The sequence below is a fragment of the Ptychodera flava genome, chromosome 8 (assembly GCF_041260155.1).
Source record: "Ptychodera flava strain L36383 chromosome 8, AS_Pfla_20210202, whole genome shotgun sequence".
NCBI classification, from domain to species: Eukaryota; Metazoa; Hemichordata; class Enteropneusta; family Ptychoderidae; genus Ptychodera; species Ptychodera flava.
The window spans coordinates 43,088,629-43,108,778 of record NC_091935.1 but is presented as its reverse complement, the minus strand read 5'-3'; the positions used below and the strand labels follow the sequence as shown (position 1 = coordinate 43,108,778).

Below are 20,150 nucleotides of genomic sequence, written 5' to 3'. Positions count from 1 at the left end.
TTGGCCTAATAAATCCCTATATGCCAATAATCAGACCTCTACCTCTATTCGCTTGCCCAGAATTAGATATGTGCATAATAAATGAGGTAAAGCGTGTGTTGTCATAAGGTCTCCCATCCTACTAAATATAAAGGACATAGCACTTGTGGTACTTATTTATTGACATAAACGTATATTTTAGGTAAAAAATCAAGTTCACATGACATTTTGTCAAAAAATTTCTATCCTATAGTTATCCCTATATACTAAAAATAGCGCCAATGGCACTTGATCACAACTGGCACATTGTGAAACTACTCTATCTCTGGGTACACCTGTACATGAAATACTGAATGGGTAGGTGCTGCGGGTTTGGAGTTTGTCAGTAAATGCACACAGAAAACAAAGTCCCGAAGTAGCGAATTCCAGCCATTTTCAAACCACACTGTTTGTCAGTGGGGTAAGCAATATTCGCAAAAATCACATTTCCAGGCTAATAGACTATGTTTTACGAAATCACACGTCCTTATTACAAAATAAAACGATCTTTGTCTTTAAATCAATGCGCCAGTAAACAGGTCCAGCAGCTAGTTATGTCATCAAGTCTGTAATGTTAAGGGTCATAACAAATGTGAGAAATCTAAAACATTAAATATGTTGTTTTTTTATCAATTTTATTACCAAAAGCGCATGAAAATCTCTGATACTTTGAATCAGCCATCCTGCATATTTGTAACATTCATCAAAACCTCATTTCTGTTTCACAACTCATTAAATAGTCCACAATGCAGGATTGGTGTACATTCCAAAACTACATATATGAAAGACCCCTAAAATCAATTAGTTAAAGGGGGGTTAGAAATTTCCCAAAACTATCTAACCGCAGCTCCGTTTGGCTCCATTTTTCGGAATCGGAACCTTGGAATTAGTCTGAATATCTCTACCAAATATCAATGCAGTCTGTTCAGCGGATTTTGACTTTTTGTCGTTTACGGAAAATGGACACTGTCCACCACCGGTTGAAGCTAACCCTATATCACAACTTCCGATGTGATAATGACCTATGGTCATTATGTTAAAAAATACCGCCAATGGCGCTTGGACATAATGACCGCCTAGTATTATCGGCATTTATCAACAACCACACTCACTGTGAATTTGACAGACCACGAAGTCAATGAGCAACATATAGCTGAAAGACTATTTTTCACATTGCGATTTTAAGCTCATTTTTATGAGAAAAGAGACATGTATATGTATATGGAGAAAAAGCAGATGACATATTTGTAAATTGTTTGTTAAGTGACAATCATATATGCATCTCTTGAAATTTTGTGGTTATAAGGTATAACAGTAGTGTAAGAATAATGAGGTATGAATAAGTTAGTAAAGCTAAGTTGACAGTAATTAAGATTACAAATTATACACTAAGCTGGGAAATCTGATTGAAATAAATGTTGAAAAGTAGCAAAGTCATGGTCATCTTTTGTCTAATACCTTGTGTAAGTTCATGAACTTTACATAAATCTTGCTATAGATTTGTTGCTAATGGGCAATAACTGTGTTTCAGATCATTTGAGAGCAATCTATCCATGCCAGGTTTAAATTGTAATATACTTCTATTTAAAGGAGAGAAACTTCTCAAATAATTTTTTTCCCTGTAATTTGCTGTGAGAACACATGGACAGATGCTCAGGACTCTATGCTGGTGCTACCTTGATAACTAACCTACAACTTGTAACGTCATTGTCTAACCTGTTCACCCCAATTTCCTGTAGACAGGTCCACACTCTCCATTGATAACAATGGGTTTGGGCCATACCATTGTAGTGAAAGACTGTAACATGTGAGGTTGTGGATACTTTATCTCTGGAATGTCAAAGTCTGTATATTGACTCAAGGATGTTTACTTAACAAATGCCTAGGGTCATCTCAAAAGTGAGAATCTAAACTATGAAATATGTTTTTTTTAATGCTTTTGATGCCCAAAAGACCATAGAAATCTCTTATACTTCGAATCAGCCATCCTGCATATTTCTAACATTCATCAAAACCTCATTTCTGTTCAACAACTCATAAAACAGTCCACAATGCAGGATTGGTGTACATTCCAAAACTACATATATGAAAGACCCCTAAAATCAATTAGATAAAAAGGGGGGTTAGAAATTTCCCAAAACTATCTAACCGGCGCTCCGTTTGGCTCCATTTTTCGGAATTGGAACCTTGGAACCAGTCTATGTATCGGTATCAAATATCAACGCAGTCTGTTCAGCAGTTTTTGACTTTTTGTCGTTTACGGAAATAGACGACATCAAACACCGGTTGAAACCACCTCTATATCACAACTTCCAGTTGTGATAAAAATCAGACATCCAGCTCTATTGGCTTGCTCAGAATAAGATATGCACATAATTAATGAGGTACAGTATGTGGCGTCATAAGGTCTCCCATCATACCAGATATGAAGGGTGTGGCACTTGTGGTTACTGAGTTATGGACAAATATGTATATTTGAGGTCAAAGGTCATTGAGGTCACGTGACATTTTGTATAAAAAAATTGTATTGCTAAGTTATCCCTATATACCAAAAATCAGACCTCTAGCTCTATTGGCTCGCTCAAAATTAGATATGTGCATATTAATGAGGTAGAATATGTGGCGTCATCCCATCATACCATATATGAAGGGTGTAGCACTTGTGGTTACTGAATTATGGACAAATACGTATATTTGAGGTCAACGGTCACCAAGGTCACGTGACATTTTGTCAAAATGTCTGAGATATCTGTGTGAAAGGATGGACGAACGGATGGACGAACGGACACAATGACCCGGACATCATGACCCAATCTATAAGCCCCCTGGACTTCATCCGTGGGGACTAAAAACTGTGTCACTGCATCCTTTTTGCACTAGAATACGATGAGAAACTAAATTTTTATTTTTCTTGGCCTTATACATGGGCGTCTACGGAGAACTGACTTATACATGGGAGTCTATGGAGAACTGCCTTTACACGGGAGTCTATGGAGGACTGCCTTATACCTGGGAGTCTATGGAGAACTGCCTTATACATGGGAGTCTATGGAGGTGTAAACTAAAAAGTCCTCCAAGTCTAACACGGCCAAATTTGATCCTATTGTGAAACAAATCGACGTGCATCTGTATGGGGTAGGGTACTATCCTTGTGCAAAGTTTGAAAGAAATTGACCAGGGCATGTCTCAGTCTGATGTCTGCGTGAACGGACGGACGCACGCACGCACGCACGCACAGACAGACGGACATGACCCAATCTATAAGTCCCCCAGACTTCGTCCGTGGGGACTGACAAACTTTCTTCGTGTCATTGATGGCCTTGATTTTCTTTGGATATTGACTGGACACATTTATTAAAGACGTCACTTTAGCTTGTCAATGACAGTGAAATGATTTTTTGCAGAAACTCGATCGGTCCAGCCAAGTACACATGCTTACTCATAACAGCTGGACTGCGGTGATCACAAAATTGTTTTGTGATATTCCGATACAAAATTAAAATAATTTTATTAATATGTCGCATTGACTATAAAGTTGCGAATGTTTCCTTGGGTGTTGAAACATGTTAGCATAGTGTACGTGTTACAAATCAACACACCAAACAGCAATGTTCATGTAAGAACAACCTGCTTGATTTCCATGGACTTTCTGGTCCACCCATCACACTGTTATGTCTGTTTCCCCTCTAGCTTCCGAAAATTCTTGGTAAATTTACAAATTCAGTCTCAAAAGTTTTAGCCCAGATATATTTTCATTTGATATTTTGATATCATCAAGAAATGTCTGGTGATGTTCACTTCTAGATCATAAAACTGGTGGAATCTACAAAAATATTAATATCATTCAGAATCACATAATTTCTTGTATTAGTCATAGCAGTTTGAAAGTAGGCCGAATGGGAGTCAATCAAGCTGAATGCCATTTAAATTGGAAGGCAGCAAAGTGCCATTTAAATTGGAAGGCAGCAAAATTACCTTTCACCTATTGGACCACCATGGGTAGTTTCTTGTGAACCATAATTGCGTAATTAGGGGGTCTTCATGCATGACATCACATGATGAGATGACCTAGATTTGACCTTTCAGATAACCTCAGTTTTTCTCCTTTTCCTTTGTATTATGACTCCATTTGTGAAAGTTTCCTTTGAAATAATGGTTTTTACTATCAAACTGAGTAGTTGCAGGCCAAATTTTGATACAGCAAAGTAGGTAAAACTTTTGATAGACTCAAGGACGACCCAGGACTCACAGAGGCAAAGCAGGCCTCAGTGTATTCATGGACGTTATGTTCATGATGTATTGTAGTATCCAACAGCAACAGTGTTTGTTTTACGTACCAGGGAATTTGTAACTTTGTAGAAAGGAGAGTAAAGTGTTTCAATACATTGCAACTTTGTAGGAAGGAGGGTAAACTGTTTCAACATCTCACAACATTTTCTGTTGAGGAGGTTTAAGAATTCTATAGCCACTACATTAGCCAAACAGGAAGTTTTGTAGCCATTTTTAACTTTCTTTCGCATTTGGCGAATTGGCGAATAGGTAGCGGGAGCCCTGGATGCCAATACAGCTCATCTCAGAACCGGACATACTTATATACACACAAGATTTGGCAACACCCTGACAATTAAATAATCTTCAACAGCACTGATTTACATTTACAAATTATTCTATGTGAAGTAATTCTCCGATTGCAGGTACTATGACAAGCATAACATTACATGATGGTTCAGAATGTTCATCGACAAAGTTCACTCAAAATGTACTTTGAAAACGATAGTATTTTGACAGCTGTTACCGCGGCTACTTACTATAAAAAGTCTGTTGAAAAAGTACTAAATATCATTGTTTTTCAGGTCAACAAGTGATTGAATCAAAAACGTGTTTCATGAAACAGTAAAACAACAACTGATAAATAAGTAACTTTTCTCAAGAGCAACTTGAAACGCCTCGCCTGAAAGAAAATTTCATCCCGTTTCACAGAAACTGACTGCGTAGTGCGTATTCGAGCGCCACAGCAATGAACCAACGGTCGGGGAATCCCCACGAAAATCGCTCACACTACGTACTCGTCCAAAACATTGATTGATCACTTTTTAGCTGCATGATTCACTTGCCAAAAATATTTTTATTTTGTAGATAAATAATTGAATTTCTAATTTTTTTATTTCGTTTGTTAATGAAAAGTCATTTTAATGTTTTTATATGCTTTAAAAATTTCAAAACCCGCTGAAAAGCGACTATTTGGCCAAAATTCAAACGAAAAACACGAAAACCAAGCTCGAATCATGGGCTATTTCTGTATGAATATTCTCAGTCTCTACTCTTGCCGATGCACAATTTTTGCACCGAAATTTTTCACTCATTTTCGTTGGTATGACTTTGAAACTCCAGGAAGCGATTGAGAAGAAAGGGTTACCTTGAATTATTGAGTTTTTGGTGATAATTTGCCAAATTAAATGAGAAAAAACACTACGAAAATTTCCACATGCTTACACACTGAGCGTTTCAGAGGCCTTTCATGTTTGTGTGGTACAACATTAGCCCTGCGTACGATGCTGTGTGTTCCGCTACAGCTAATCGCCCCGCTCACCACAGCCCTGCAAAGACCCGTACGTAGGGTCGGTGACTTCAAATCCATTTTGGGACTTGACGTAAAAAGCCAAATTACTGCCGAAATTCAGCGTTCTTGGGCCCAAGTCGTATCCCAGCCTACCTCAGCTACTCGATCGCTTCCAAAAATGCCAGTCTAGCACACAGCATCGTACGCAGGGCTAGCGAGAGAGTTGCCGACATCGACAGTTATTAACGAGAAGTGAATAAAAGACTGGCATTTTTGGAAGCGATCGAGTAGCTGAGGTAGGCTGGGATACGATTTGGGCCCAAGAATGCTGAATTTCGGCAGTAATTTGGCTTTTTACGTCAAGTTCCAAAATGGATTTGAAGTCACCGACCCTACGTACGGGTCTTTGCAGGGCTGTGGTGAGCGGGGCGATTAGTAGCGGAACACACAGCATCGTACGCAGGGCTAGTACAACATGTGATCATGGAGGTAGTAGGAGACTGAAGTTTCTTGCACGGTCGCGCCAATGAAATGGGAAGCTGAAATTTTCGCTCGTAATTTTGCAAACGAAATCGTAAATCCACTCAAAACTTCGTATTTTTTATTTACATATTTGAAACCCATGAGGAACGTAATTCATTCTCCCCTGCACAGTAAAAAGGAGATCGAAACGACATGCATGTCAGACAAAGACCAAACGCACGCAAGATGTCCATCCACATCCACCAATCTCGTAATTTACACCAACAGAACAAAAACAATTTGATCGAGCATGGACATTCTAACGTAAATGCATCATTGTCTATCGCATTTTCATGTAAGCCAATACACTCACACGTACGCTCTAAGTTCAATTATAATGTCAATCCAACACGATACTATTTTCGCTGATAGTGAGTGTGCAGCGTGAATGGTATGCTGTAGTCGTTAGATAACACTGATCACGTGGTGTGACAAAATAGTTTTACGGAAGTTGTTGATGGAAGTGACGTCAACTTTGCTTCTCCTAACTCTATAAGCTTCCTCAGTTACGTAACTTCATCGCTAAAAATGAATCTCCGATTAAAATAGTATTGGCAGCTAGCGTAGCAACTGAATGGCCTTAAAATCTCCAAAATTTTCCGTTCTCATGATTTTTCATGTATTCTACGTTTCATGCCAAAAACTATACTTGCATTTTCTTACCGAAAAGAGAGTATGTGATTCATGTAGCATCCAACCGCCTTTTAACAGACAAAAAGTTGTATGGGGCTCTGTCATAAATCATGAGAAGTAACGTTATTTTAAGAAATTCACATGACCATTTCAAAAACAAAATTTTGGTCGCAATTTTGGTCAGATATTTTTGTTATTTCTTACAATTTCATGGCTGAAAATGAAGCGCATTAAAAGAACATAGGCAGTTTAAATTGATTTGTTAGAATTGAATGTTATTGAATAACATTGTGATCAAATTTCTTTGTATTGTGAGCTATAGTTTTTTAGTTATGAGAATTCAAATTTCAAAAAAAAATAAAAATCCATCCATTTTTCGATGGTACGGTACCGCCGCAATTTTGACTAAGTCAGACAAAATATTTTCAATTTTCAACACTCACACTTTCAAAATCAAAGACTGTGCATCAGTCAAATCTTGATTTGTCCGTAATATTGAGTAAATCTGTGCACAAGACACATAGTTTAATGATTCCAAAGTGAAGTTATAAGTGAAGTAAATAAAAAATTATGTGTTGCCAAACTTGAAGGAATCGGCATATTTTGAAATAATTTTTCAATTTTGCCAAAAAATGTCCGTGAAAAATAGGCTTTTTTATTGCTTTAAAAATTCATAACTTTTGATTGGATACAGCTATTTGCATAATTTTTTTACATTTTCCTTCTTTTACCCCATTCTTGCTAAAAATCCATTTAAACTGTGTGTATAAACAAGAGAGAAAAATGGCTTGGCCACCCTACTATAAGTCCCCCCCCCCCCCCCCCCGATGGTCTCCGTGGGGACTAATTAACTGTTCAGTAACAGCTTGTGATTGTTCTACTTTCTACCTCCAATTTAAAGCTAATTTACAATAATAAAGTTGATCTTACCAAAGGCTTTCCTAGGTTCTACCAAAGTCATGGTAAATCTTGCTCCTTGGGGTAATTCTTTTAATGTTCTTGCGACCTCAAAATGTCGACATCCAACCATAGACTTGCCATTGATAGCTTCTACGTGATCTCCAACATTAACATCCTTTTCTCGATCCATTATACTATTTTCTTTTATTCTTTTGATAAATGCATAGCCAGCACCATTATCAGTGATAGTCAGTCCCAAAGCTGGTTCACTTTTGAGAACTTCAACTTCTTTGCTATAACTCTTGATATGAGCGAAGATGAAATCTTCCAACCCTATCTGCCCCCCTAGAAGTCGCTGCATATCGATTTTATGTGTGTTCAGAGTACAAAATATAATCTGTAACATAAGAAAGACAAGAATAAAAACCACTTATAATCTGTAACATAAGAAAGACATCTTCTTAATGATTATTTCTCTTTAGAATATGTACGCCTGGCTGGGGAAGTGCCATTACACAAGGTGATAACTTGTTTAATTTTAGTATGCCGGTACTCTTTTCATGGGTTTTTCTCAAAGTTCTAGAAAAGTTTTTTAAAATTTTTGTCAATAAAAATTACTATTTCTAAGCTAAATGGTGCTATTTTCCCGATGATAAATAATTGTGAGAATTAAAAATGTTTGGGGCTTGACGAAAAAACCTCTGTTAGGAACGCGTCCATTTCCGTGAGTGGCGTTTGTGAGTGTGGAACTGATATGTATACACACAATTGCAGAATGGCATGTATCTCAAGTTCTGTCTACCGGTATAATTTGGGAGGTGACAATAACTCCTGCAGTAGGATGTTGTTTGGAATGATTGATTTAGAGGGTAGCCAGTGATAAAGAGTCTAGTGTTACTGTTGAAAATGATTCCACCGAAATATTGTGATCATAGATTTTGTGCCTCAGTTCACTCAGCGTGAAATGTCTGGACCAGCCAGCCCGTAGAGCAGGCAAAAGCAAACAATCCACAGCTTCATAAGAAACTAACCAGATATGAACTGAAAATGCTCACGTGTTTCATTATATATTGCATTTATGTGCAAGTTTGAACCTTTGCTGCATGCTTTGCTACATTTAAAGTGTTATGATCAACATAATGAATTTCACCACAGATCAATTCTAAAGGTCATTATGTATTCAAATATGTAATTAGCTGAAATAAAAATAATTAATTTCTTCGAGTACTGTCATTGTATCACAATATAGCATGTGTAATTGCCTTTGGTCAAGTCCTTCAAGCTCTATATGCCAAACAGTGAAAGCTTGTTAGCTATTTATGCAAATTATGAAGTAGCTGACATGAAAATGCAAAATGACTTTCAATACTGTTATAACCTGGTATAATGATCAATGTACACAGCATGTTTCGCCAACTTTTATCAAGTAAATGTCAGTATATATCCCTAATTTGGAAGGTTCATTAAATATGCATATTGGGAATTGGCTGAAAAAAATGTCAAATGACTTTCAATAATCTTGTATCATAGTATCTTTAATGTACATAGCAAGTTTTGTCAACTTTGGTCAAGTCAATACAGACAAATATCGCTAATTAAGAAAGTTCATCAAATATGTAAATTAGAAATTGGCTGAAGCAAAAATTCTTCACAAATTTCAATAGCATGTATTATAGTATCTGAAATATATGTAGCAAGATTTATCAACTTTGCTTGAGTCAATTCAGATATATATATCCCTAATTAGAAATGTTCATTACATATGCAAATAAGAATTGGCTGAAATAAACTAGTTAATGACTTTCGATAATGTTATATCATAGTATCTTCAATGTACACTATGCCATCGTGTGGGCCAATCAGGTAGCCCACTTTTAGGTCCTTGGCAAACAAAAAGGCTTCCAGCAACACAGATTTCGCATACTCAACTTTAACGTTTTGAGACAAAAAATTTCATCGGTGGCCAAATTTTCCCACATGCAGAAAATGATCTTTGAACTCTTTGCTTGCAAATGGACCGCGTGGTTTTGTTTCTACAGTTGTTTTCAGGAGTTAGAGGTGATCTAAGGGCGCAGTACAGAGAAAGATATAGATTTACATTCCCACGGCTTCCAATCCTGGAAAAACCTCTCCGATAAGCAGTGAAAGCAACTAAAAATGACAACAGAGTTGAAATACGGGTTTCTTGCAATCTTTCTAGTGGTCTCATGCCTTATGCGGGATATCGGACAGCAGGCGGGCGAAGATTGCATTATAAGCGCGCCAACCCAAACTCACTGCATGGACATCACATTTACAAAATCGAAGTCCAAAGTCAACTACGTCATTGTTAGAATAAGAGAGGTTTTCCATCACACGGAGCATACCACCACAAATTTTGCACAGATAGCGTTGCACTGGCATTGAAAAAAGGTGCATGGGAGCATGGGAACGCGGGCAGTTTCCCTCGCTATGGGTAGGAAATGCATTGAGCAAGACACACTTCCGGGTTCGCAAAAAAACGAGGATCCCATTTACGGGGCGCTCAAATATAACTATTTGCTGTGATACATAGCAGAGGTGTATATGTTTGTGATGCTGAGAATAACATCAGTAAATAAATGACGGGTTTTAAAAGTTGACGTTTTTTGCGATGAAACAGACTTCTGAAGGTAGCTCGCTTGGGGAACACGTCATCCCGACCGCTGTCCGCTTTGACCCCAGTAATTCACACTGGTTTTGGTCGACCCCAGGTACCCAAGTCACTTCGAACCCGTCACACTTTTAACGTTGTGTGACATTTTACTGAATATTTAACGCAACTTTGCTAGAGAGAATCGATGGTGTTTCTTTGATAGAACTGTTTGCTTCGAAACGATAATTTGGCCGCTGAATGTTTGCACCATGGCCTAGTGCCTACATGTCCACGGAGACGATTCAACATGTTCCACAACAAAGCCAAGACAAAAATTGAAAATATCAATAAAATGGCTTCACAAAGGCTGAAATACACGATACTCGATGAAGTATGAAGTTTATGAAATGAAATCAAAATTGACAACACAAGTGTTTGTCTCGGGTAGTACCACTTGAAGTTGAACTATTCTACAGACTGTTTTTTCCATACAGTGCAGTATTTGTCAGTGACAAATTAATCTTTGCAATACATTTTTTTTGCGATAAGCTGGAAATTTGATTAATATCGAGTTAATGTACATAAATATTCCGTTATTTACTGGGACACGTTTATTTTCTCAATCCGCTATCTGCGGACTACGTGCTGAAGTACATTGACTGTTCATGTCAACGATCGTTTCTCCCTCTGCAGAGTTTCTGTATCCCGTTCAACAACGCTGTACCTCGATCACACGATAGTGATGCTATGTAGCTGTGCAGTATTGAAACTTATCATAAAATGGCCACCTCGTCTAACAGTAACACGTATTGTCGGGATTATCGTACGGAAAAAAGACTGCAAAAGTAAGACTTATGAATCTTCATCGGAATTGAACACATCATGATTGTACATGAGTATCAACCGTGAATGCACGTTGAGCTCGGCAGTTACACAAGCATGGTACGCTACATGCACTGCCGCGATGCCGATCGTATGCATTCCAAGGCCTATCCCGGAATTTGTTTCACAAACAACCTCACCTTTTTAATGTGACACAGTCAGAATTTAAAAATGGTTACAAAGGAGAGCAAACATACTCTTATGGACCATGGCGAGCACGTTTCTTGGCGAAGCAAAATCAAAACACGGCAGGGACTGTGCACGGCAGAAGTACATGAAGTAGGTCATGGCCTTGGACTCTGTGCACGAACCTGATTGGACACTTCAATACCTTTGACCCAAAGTTATTATTCATCAGCACTCCCATATTTAGGGATCGGGGCGAGTGATAATGCCATGCCATAAGGCTAGGTAGAGAAGGTATGTACTCATTTCTGGCGATCGAGCAGCGAGAGAAACAATTAATCACCAAGGGTAAAGCTAATTTGCTAACCGATATTTTATCTTGAATAGTGAGTTGAATGAGTAACAAAATATCATATTTTTAATGTTCAATATGAGGTTGAAACACGGAGTGACCGTGGTTGAAACCAGAGCTATCCAGCTGTAGCCAACCTGGACCAGCTCATTTCACAGCGCCCTCAAACAGTCGATTGTTTTCACTTGTCATACGCGGCGTAACAGAAAAATTAAAACTTTCATAACTTCATTAATATCCAAGCCACGCCCACCAAAACCTTTTCAGTTCTAGCCATTTGAATTCTGAAGATGTCTACCAAATTTGACTGAAATACCTTCAGCCGTTTTTGAGATAATGGGGATACAGACACACGGACACACACACACACAGACACACACACAGACAGACATGGCTAAACCATGTGCTCACGTGTGTGAACACGTGAGCAAAAAATCTAGATCTACATCTACCTGCCCTGTTCTCTTCAAAAGTTATAAGAGCAGCATATTACTACATTTACCGAGACTTATTGCCTGTGGAATTGATCCTGTGCTTTCCTGGAGTACAAAAATAAAAACACCTGAGATGCCAGGCTACCGCAGTCACTTGGCTTTTTAGTCTTGGTGCACGGCACCAGGTAAAGCTGGCCAAGGCCATCATGTTGACATCCTCCTCCCTGATCAACACTTATGACATCAAATTGTAAGTCTTTGAGGGAATGTAGTAGTAACTTACTACATTCTCAAAAATTCCGAAATTCAAAGAAGTTTCCAAGATGGCCAAAATCTGCAATAAGGACAAAAATACTCTTTCCTTTCAACTTCAGTTTAGATTTGATTGTAGCCCTTCATTCTAACAAGATGCAGTTCACGTTTGAATCTGCTTCTCACTTTTTGGCTTCACTTTCATATGCATGTAATTCTTGATGTCTAATACAAACTACATTTTTAGTACTGGTACAATTATTTGAATTGAGGGCAGGTGAAGATGAAAATTCATTAGTCCCACAGTTAGTAAATTTAAAAAAAAACAAAGGCTGCAAATGCATTGTGGTGCATATCATGACCTAGTGAAAACAGTTTTCTTTGAGTCTTAGAATCCATTCAGCATCAATCACAAATGTTTTACTTCAGAATTTAATCACTCTCTCATTTATAACAGGAGAGTGATAAAAGAGTGATTTAACATTGCAATTGAATGGATGAAAATTCAGTGCCTATCTATGTGCACAGAGTCTGTCATACTGTTTGGTATACCTTTTGCAAATTCATGAATGGAACATGTGGAACAGGGTGTGGCCACTGCTAATGAAAGATCTGATATCGTTTAAGAACGACATGTACACATATATGCACACATATATGTCAATATCTCAGAGATTGCAGTCAGTCTTACACAGCCAGTCTAATGTTGACAAAATATCAGACAGCTGCATTACTAGTTTTGTCAAATTTGTCATATAGCAACAGATGAACCTAGAAGACATGTGTCTGAATTGTGGTTCCACAGATGAAGCAAATTAAATGAAAAGTACCATATGGCACCTTTTTAATGTAGCATGCACCTTGAAAGTGAAAGACTTAAAAATTTTGCTCAAATTTTCCTAAATGAAACTTTCTGAAAAAATTCTCTTACCAAATAAATACCTAGGGTCACAGTGACAAAAGAGACAAACAAATTACCTAACAGTTACCAATATATGAAATGCAAAATAGCTACCATTGCTGTGTTTACTCAATTGGTAAAAATAATATTTTGATTTAACAAGTCATTGACAATGACATAGTCCCCACTTGTAATAGGAGTATTAGTCTTGATGGGGCAGGGAAATGTGGTCATTAAGAAGTATCACTGGAGTGTATATGTTGAGATCTATGGGCACATAGGTCTATGTCGTTGTTCCCAATTTGAAACACATGAGGCATGTCTAAGTTATGGTTCTAAATCGGGAAAAAAGATCAGACCTCTAGCTGTATTGGCCAGCCAAGAAATACATATGCGCATAAGAATGAGGTACAAGATGTGACATCTTAACAGGGCTCGACGTAAGGTCAAATCATCCGCTAGCCCAAAGGACTAGTAGCAGCTCATTTGTCGAGCCCTGCTTAAGGTCTAATATCCTATCAGAATTGGAGGGTATAGAACTTGTGGTTACTGAGTTATGCATATATATGTATAATCACCGTCAAAGGTCATAAGGTCATGTGACATTTTGAAAAAAAATTGTATTGCTAATTAATCCCTATATGCCAAAAATCAGACCTCTAGCTCTATTCCCTTGCCCAGAATTAGATGTGTGCATAATTAATGAGGTAAAGCGTGTGTTGTCATAAGGTCTCCCACCCTACTAAATATAAAGGACATAGCACTTGTGGTTACGTATTTATCGACATAAACGTATATTTCAGGTCAAAGGTCATCGAGGTCACATGACATTTGGTCAAAAAATTTCTATCCTATAGTTATCCCTATATACCAAAAATCAGACATCCAGCTCTATGGGTTTGCTCAGAATTAGATATATGCATAATTAATGAGGTACAGTATGAAGCATCATAAGGTCTCCCATCATACCATATATGAAGGGTGTAGCACTTGTGGTTACTGAGTTATGGACAAATATGTATATTTGAGGTCAAAGGTCACCAAGGTCATGTGACATTTTGTCAAAAAATACCGCAATTATACGGTGTCGCTCACATTTGATCAGAATTGGTACATACCAGTATGGGTACCAAAGATCAACAATAAATTTTGTTTCTATCTGTTCAGTGCAGGATAATTCTACGTTGATGTTATGAGAATTTCTGCACAGTACAACCAAAAAAACAACAAGAATGACAGAAGTTTGACATACTGCTACAAAGAAATTGATGTTTTGATCAAAAAAGGGCAAAAATTGTCCTAACCAGATATGAACTGAAAATGCTCAAGTGTTTCATACAGTTATGTGTAAATTTGAACCTTTGCCACATGTTTGCAACTTCATAGAAAGTATTATGATCAACATAATGAACAATAATCACCGCTGATTAATTCTCAAAGGTCATGAAGTATACAAATATGTAATTAGCTGAAATAAAAATATTAAAGTTCTTTGACTGCTGTCATTTATATAGCAAGTGTAATTACCGTTGGCCAAGTCCTTCAAGCCATATATGCCGAGCTGTGAAAGCTCATTAGATATGCAAATTGTAAATTAGCTGACATGAAAATGTGAAATGACTTTCGATATTGTTTTAACCAGGTATAATCATCAATGTTGTCATGTTTTGCCAACTTTGATCAAGTAAATCCCAGTATATATCCCTAATAAGCAAAGTTCATTAAATATGTAAATTAGGAATTGACTTAAGTAAAAATGCTTAATGATTGTCAATAATGTTGTATCATGGTATCTGCAATATATGTAGCAAGTTTTGTCAACTTTGGTCAAGTCAATTCAGATATATATCTCTAATTAGGAAAGTTCATTAAACATGCAAATTAGGAATTTGCTGAAGAGAAAATGATTAATGACTTTCAATAATATTGTATTACAGTGTCTGAAATGTACATAGCAAGTTACATCAATTTTGATCAAGTCAATTCAGATGAATATCCCTAAGTATGAAAATTCATTTAATATGCAAATTAGGAATTGGCTGATTTAAAAATAGCATCAATGACACTGTAGCTCCCATCCTGGACTATTTAGTGTTTGTTCTCTGGTCAGATATTTGAACATGTGTGAAAGGGATAAAGTGCATGAAGTGGAAATACTTAAATGAAATGTACTGGAGACAGTGAAATATGTTTAATGTAATTATTCAGAATATAAAATGGAAAAAATACAGAATTAGATATATCGAATACTGTGATACAACCATTAACTCAACAAGTCATTTACAATGACATAGTTCCCACTTGTAATAGGAGTACTAGTCTTGATGGGGCAGGAAAATGTGGTCATTAAGAAGTATCATTGGAGTGTATATGTTGAGATCTATGGGCACATAGGTCTATGTCGTTGTTCCCAATTTGAAACACATGAGGCATGTCTAAGTTACGGTTCTAAATCGGGAAAAAAGATCAGACCTCTAGCAGTATTGGCCAGCCAAGAAATACATATGCGCATTATAAATGAGGTACAAGATGTGACATCTTAAGGTCTAATATCCTATCAAAATTGGAGGGTATAGAACTTGTGGTTACTGAAATATGCATATATATGTATAATCAAGGTCAAAGGTCATCAAGGTCACATGACATTTTCAAAAAAAATTATATTCCTAATTAATCCCTATATGCCAAAAAATCAGATCTCTAGCTCTATTCGCTTGCCCAGAATTAGATGTGTACATAATTAATGAGGTAAAGCGTGTGCTGTCATAAGGTCTCCCATCCTACTAAATACAAAGGACAAAGCACTTGTGGTTACTTATTTATTGACATAAACATATATTTTAGGTAAAAGGTCATCGAGGTCACATGACATTTGGTCAAAAAATTTCTCTCCTATAGTTATCCCTATATACCAAAAATCAGACATCCAGCTCTATTGGCTCGCTCAGAATGAGATATGCGCATAATTATTGAGGTACAGTATGTGGCGTCGTAACGTGTCCCATCATACCAAACATGAAGGGTGTAGCACTTGTGGTTACCGAGTTATGGAAAAATATGTATATTTGAGGTCAAAGGTCACTGAGGTCACGTGACATTTTGTCAAAAAATTGTATTGCTAAGTTATCCCTATATACCAAAAATCAGACCTCTAGCTCTATTGGCTCGCTCAAAATTTGATATGCGCATAATTAATGAGGTACAATATGTGGCGTCATAAGGTGTTTCATCATACCATACATGAAGGCTGTAGCACTTGTGGTTACTGAGTTATGGACAAATATGTATATTTGAGGTCAAAGGTCACCGAGGTCACGTGACATTTTGTCAAAAAAATTGTATTGCTAAGTTATCCCTATATACCAAAAATCAGACCTCTAGCTCTATTGGCTCGCTCAGAATGAGATATGCGCATAATTAATGAGGTACAATATGTGGCGTCATAAGCTGTCCCATCATACCATACATGAAGGCTGTAGCACTTGTGGTTACTGAGTTATGGACAAATATGTATATTTGAGGTCAAAGGTCACCGAGGTCACGTGACATTTTGTCAAAAAAATTGTATTGCTAAGTTATCCCTATATACCAAAAATCAGACCTCTAGCTCTATTGGCTCGCTCAAAATTAGATATGCGCATAATTAATGAGGTACAATATGTGGCGTCATAAGGTGTTTCATCATACCATACATGAAGGCTGGAGCACTTGTGGTTACTGAGTTATGGACAAATATGTATATTTGAGGTCAAAGGTCACCGAGGTCACGTGACATTTTGTCAAAAAAATTGTATTGCTAAATTATCCCTATATACCAAAAATCAGACCTCTAGCTCTATTGGCTGGCTCAGAATTAGATATGCGCATAATTAATGAGGTACAGGATGTGGTGTCATAAGGTCTCCCATCATACCAAATATGAAGGGTGTAGCACTTGGGGTTACTTAGTTATGGACATATACTCATATTTAAGGTCAAAGGTCATCGAGATCACATGACATTTTGTCAAAAAATTTGTATTGCTAAGTTATCCCTATATACTTATTTTCACTTTGTTTAGTGTGATTAGATATTATTTTAGCTGAAAAAACGGTCCAGGGAAAGTAAGGAAAATCCAGTATTCCACAGCGTAACAATTGGCTGAAAATATAAAATTTCTTTCAGTCTCTAGAATCCGAAACTGAATCCGAAACCGAATCCGAAACCGAGTCTAATTTCAGCATCGTCTAGCCAGAGTGTAACGTGGGGATAGCGCCCTCAAACCACAGATACCGGCTTCCCATAGACTACCATGTATCAGAAAAATTAAAACTGTGATAACTTCATTAATATGCAAGCCACGCCCACCAAAACCTTTTCACTTCTAGCCATTTGAATTCTGAAGATGTCTACCAAATTTGACTGAAATACGTTCAGCCGTTTTTGAGAAAATGGACCAACAGACAGACAGACACACAGACACACAGACAGACAGACAGACAGACGGACAGACAGACAGACAGACAGACAGACAGACATCGCTGCGACATATGCTCACGTGTGTGAACACGTGAGCAAAAAACGAAAATATTGAAATTTCACCACATTTTTTGCAAACAGCTTCTCAGCTTGTCAAAAGATGATCTGCAACATTTTGCGAAATCTATCAGCAATATAAATCACTGGGCCATAAGTAGTTACAGCACGCAATCTTATTTGCGCTAGTGATATGGATGTACATTGTATCCTCAGACAGCGTCTAACAAAAAAAAAAAATTATAAATCTGAAAATTTACTTAGTAAAAAATATTAGCACAGCTTTTCTCATTTGGAAAAAAATTTGTTTAGAAATTTACAGTTGTAAAAAAAATGTTCAGAATTTCATTGTGACCGACCCCTCCCAAGATCTAATGGTCCATCCCTTAGTTTGAGCAGGTCTGTTAATATGTAACAGTTCATAAACCATGACAGGAAATGACTACAGGTCAGTGGAGTATCCTGTTTCAGCCATTGGCATGCGACCACTCATTAACATTTGCAGATTTTCCTTTTTCTTTCCTCATTTGCACATTTTTGACACTGATGTGTTCATTTGAACAAATTCACATCTCAACCCCTACATCTACTAGTCCGTGGGCTAGAGGGGGTCTACGTGCACCCCCCCCACAGGATAACAAACCTGTATTTTCAGAAGCCTTAGGATCCCTAGAATACGAAATGGAATTTTAACAGAAAAAATATAGGGATGGAATAGCTGTTATGGTCATGTTTTAGAGGGTACCGCAAAATAACGATTCTCCAAGCCAAATGCATTTTCGTCAAATCTGTCTTCTTTTAAGTCATGTGCTGAGCTCATTTTTTAACATATCCTCACTTGTTTGGTATCATTAGAAAGGAAATTTATTCCTCTTTAAGATGACATATTGTACTATGCAATATCTTCTACAGTTTTTGTCAAATATAACCAAAACTTACCCCTTACCCCAAAATTTAACATTGCAAATTACAGTAAATCTCAAATTCTACCAATTTTTTAGCTAGGCATAATAAAAAATGCAATGCTTTGTCTGAAATCTGTTTTATTTCATACAGGGACATGTCAGAAATATGAAATAGACTTTTAACAGAAAAAATATTGGGAATCTACAGCTGTAACAGTCATATTTTGAAGGGTACCGCAAAATAACAGTGTTGCAGATTTGCATGCATTTTTGTTAAATTGTTCTTCTTATAAGTTATCTGCTGAGCTTGTTTTTCAATATAACCTGGCTTGTTAGGTATCATTAGAAAGATAATTCACTAATCTTCAGAATGATATATTGTAACATGCAATATCTTCTATAGTTTGCATGATATGTAACCAAAACTTACCCCTTACCCCAAAGTTTACATTGAAAATTTCTGTCATAGCTAAAACCAAATTTTACAATTTCTTTAGCTTGACACAAAAAATCTGGCCCTTTTTGCTATTAAATCTGTTTTATTTGGTACAGGGACATGTCAGAATTATCAAATAGACTTTTAACAGAAAAAATATTGGGAATCTACAGCTGTAACAGTCATATTTTGAATGGTACCGCAAAATAACAGTGTTGCAGATTTGCATGCATTTTTGTTAAAACTTTCTTCTTATAAGTTATCTGCTGGGCTTGTTTTTCAATATAACCTGGCTTGTTAGGTATCATTAGAAAGATAATTCACTAATCTTCAGAATGATATATTGTAACATGCAATATCTTCTATAGTTTTCATGATATTTAACCAAAACTTACCCCTTACCCCAAAGTTTACAATGAAAATTTCTGTCATAGCTAAAACCAAATTTTACAATTTTTTTAGCTTGACACAAAAAATCTGGCCCTTTTTGCTATTAAATCTGTTTTATTTGGTACAGGGACATGTCAGAATTATCAAATAGACTTTTAACAGAAAAAATATTAGGAATCTACAGCTGTAACAGTCATATTTTGAATGGTACCGCAAAATCACGGTGTTGCAGATTTGCATGCATTTTTGTTAAATTGTTCTTCTTATAAGTTATCTGCTGAGCTTGTTTTTGAATATAACCTGGCTTGTTAGGTATCATTAGAAAGATAATTCACTAATCTTCAGAATGACATATTGTAACATGCAATATCTTGCATAGTTTTCATGATATGTAACCAAAACTTACCCCTTACCCCAAAGTTTACATTGAAAATTGCAGTCAAAGCTAAAACCAAATTCTACAATTTTTTTAGCTTGACACAAAAACTCTGGCCGTTTTTGCTATTGAATCTGTTTTATTTTGTACAGGGACATGTCAGAAATATGAAATAGACTTTTAACAGAAAAAATATTAGGAATCTACAGCTGTAACAGTCATATTTTCAAGGGTCTCGCAAAATCACAGTATTGAAAACTCGCTTGCTTTTTTGTTAAATCTGTCTTCCTATAAGTCATCTGCTGAGCTTGATTTTTGACATAACCTGGCTTCT

At 36.8% G+C, this 20,150-nt stretch overlaps 1 protein-coding gene across 1 annotated transcript in view; it reads right to left on the bottom strand.

The window, feature by feature from the left end:
• LOC139139394 (PDZ domain-containing protein GIPC1-like) overlaps positions 1–20,150 on the bottom strand; it is an 89,867-nt gene that overhangs the window by 54,281 nt on the left and 15,436 nt on the right. Inside the window, exon 2 of the mRNA XM_070708303.1 lies at positions 7,664–8,030. Coding sequence (XP_070564404.1) covers positions 7,664–8,030 — 367 coding nt within the window. The remainder of the gene's footprint in view (positions 1–7,663; positions 8,031–20,150) is intronic.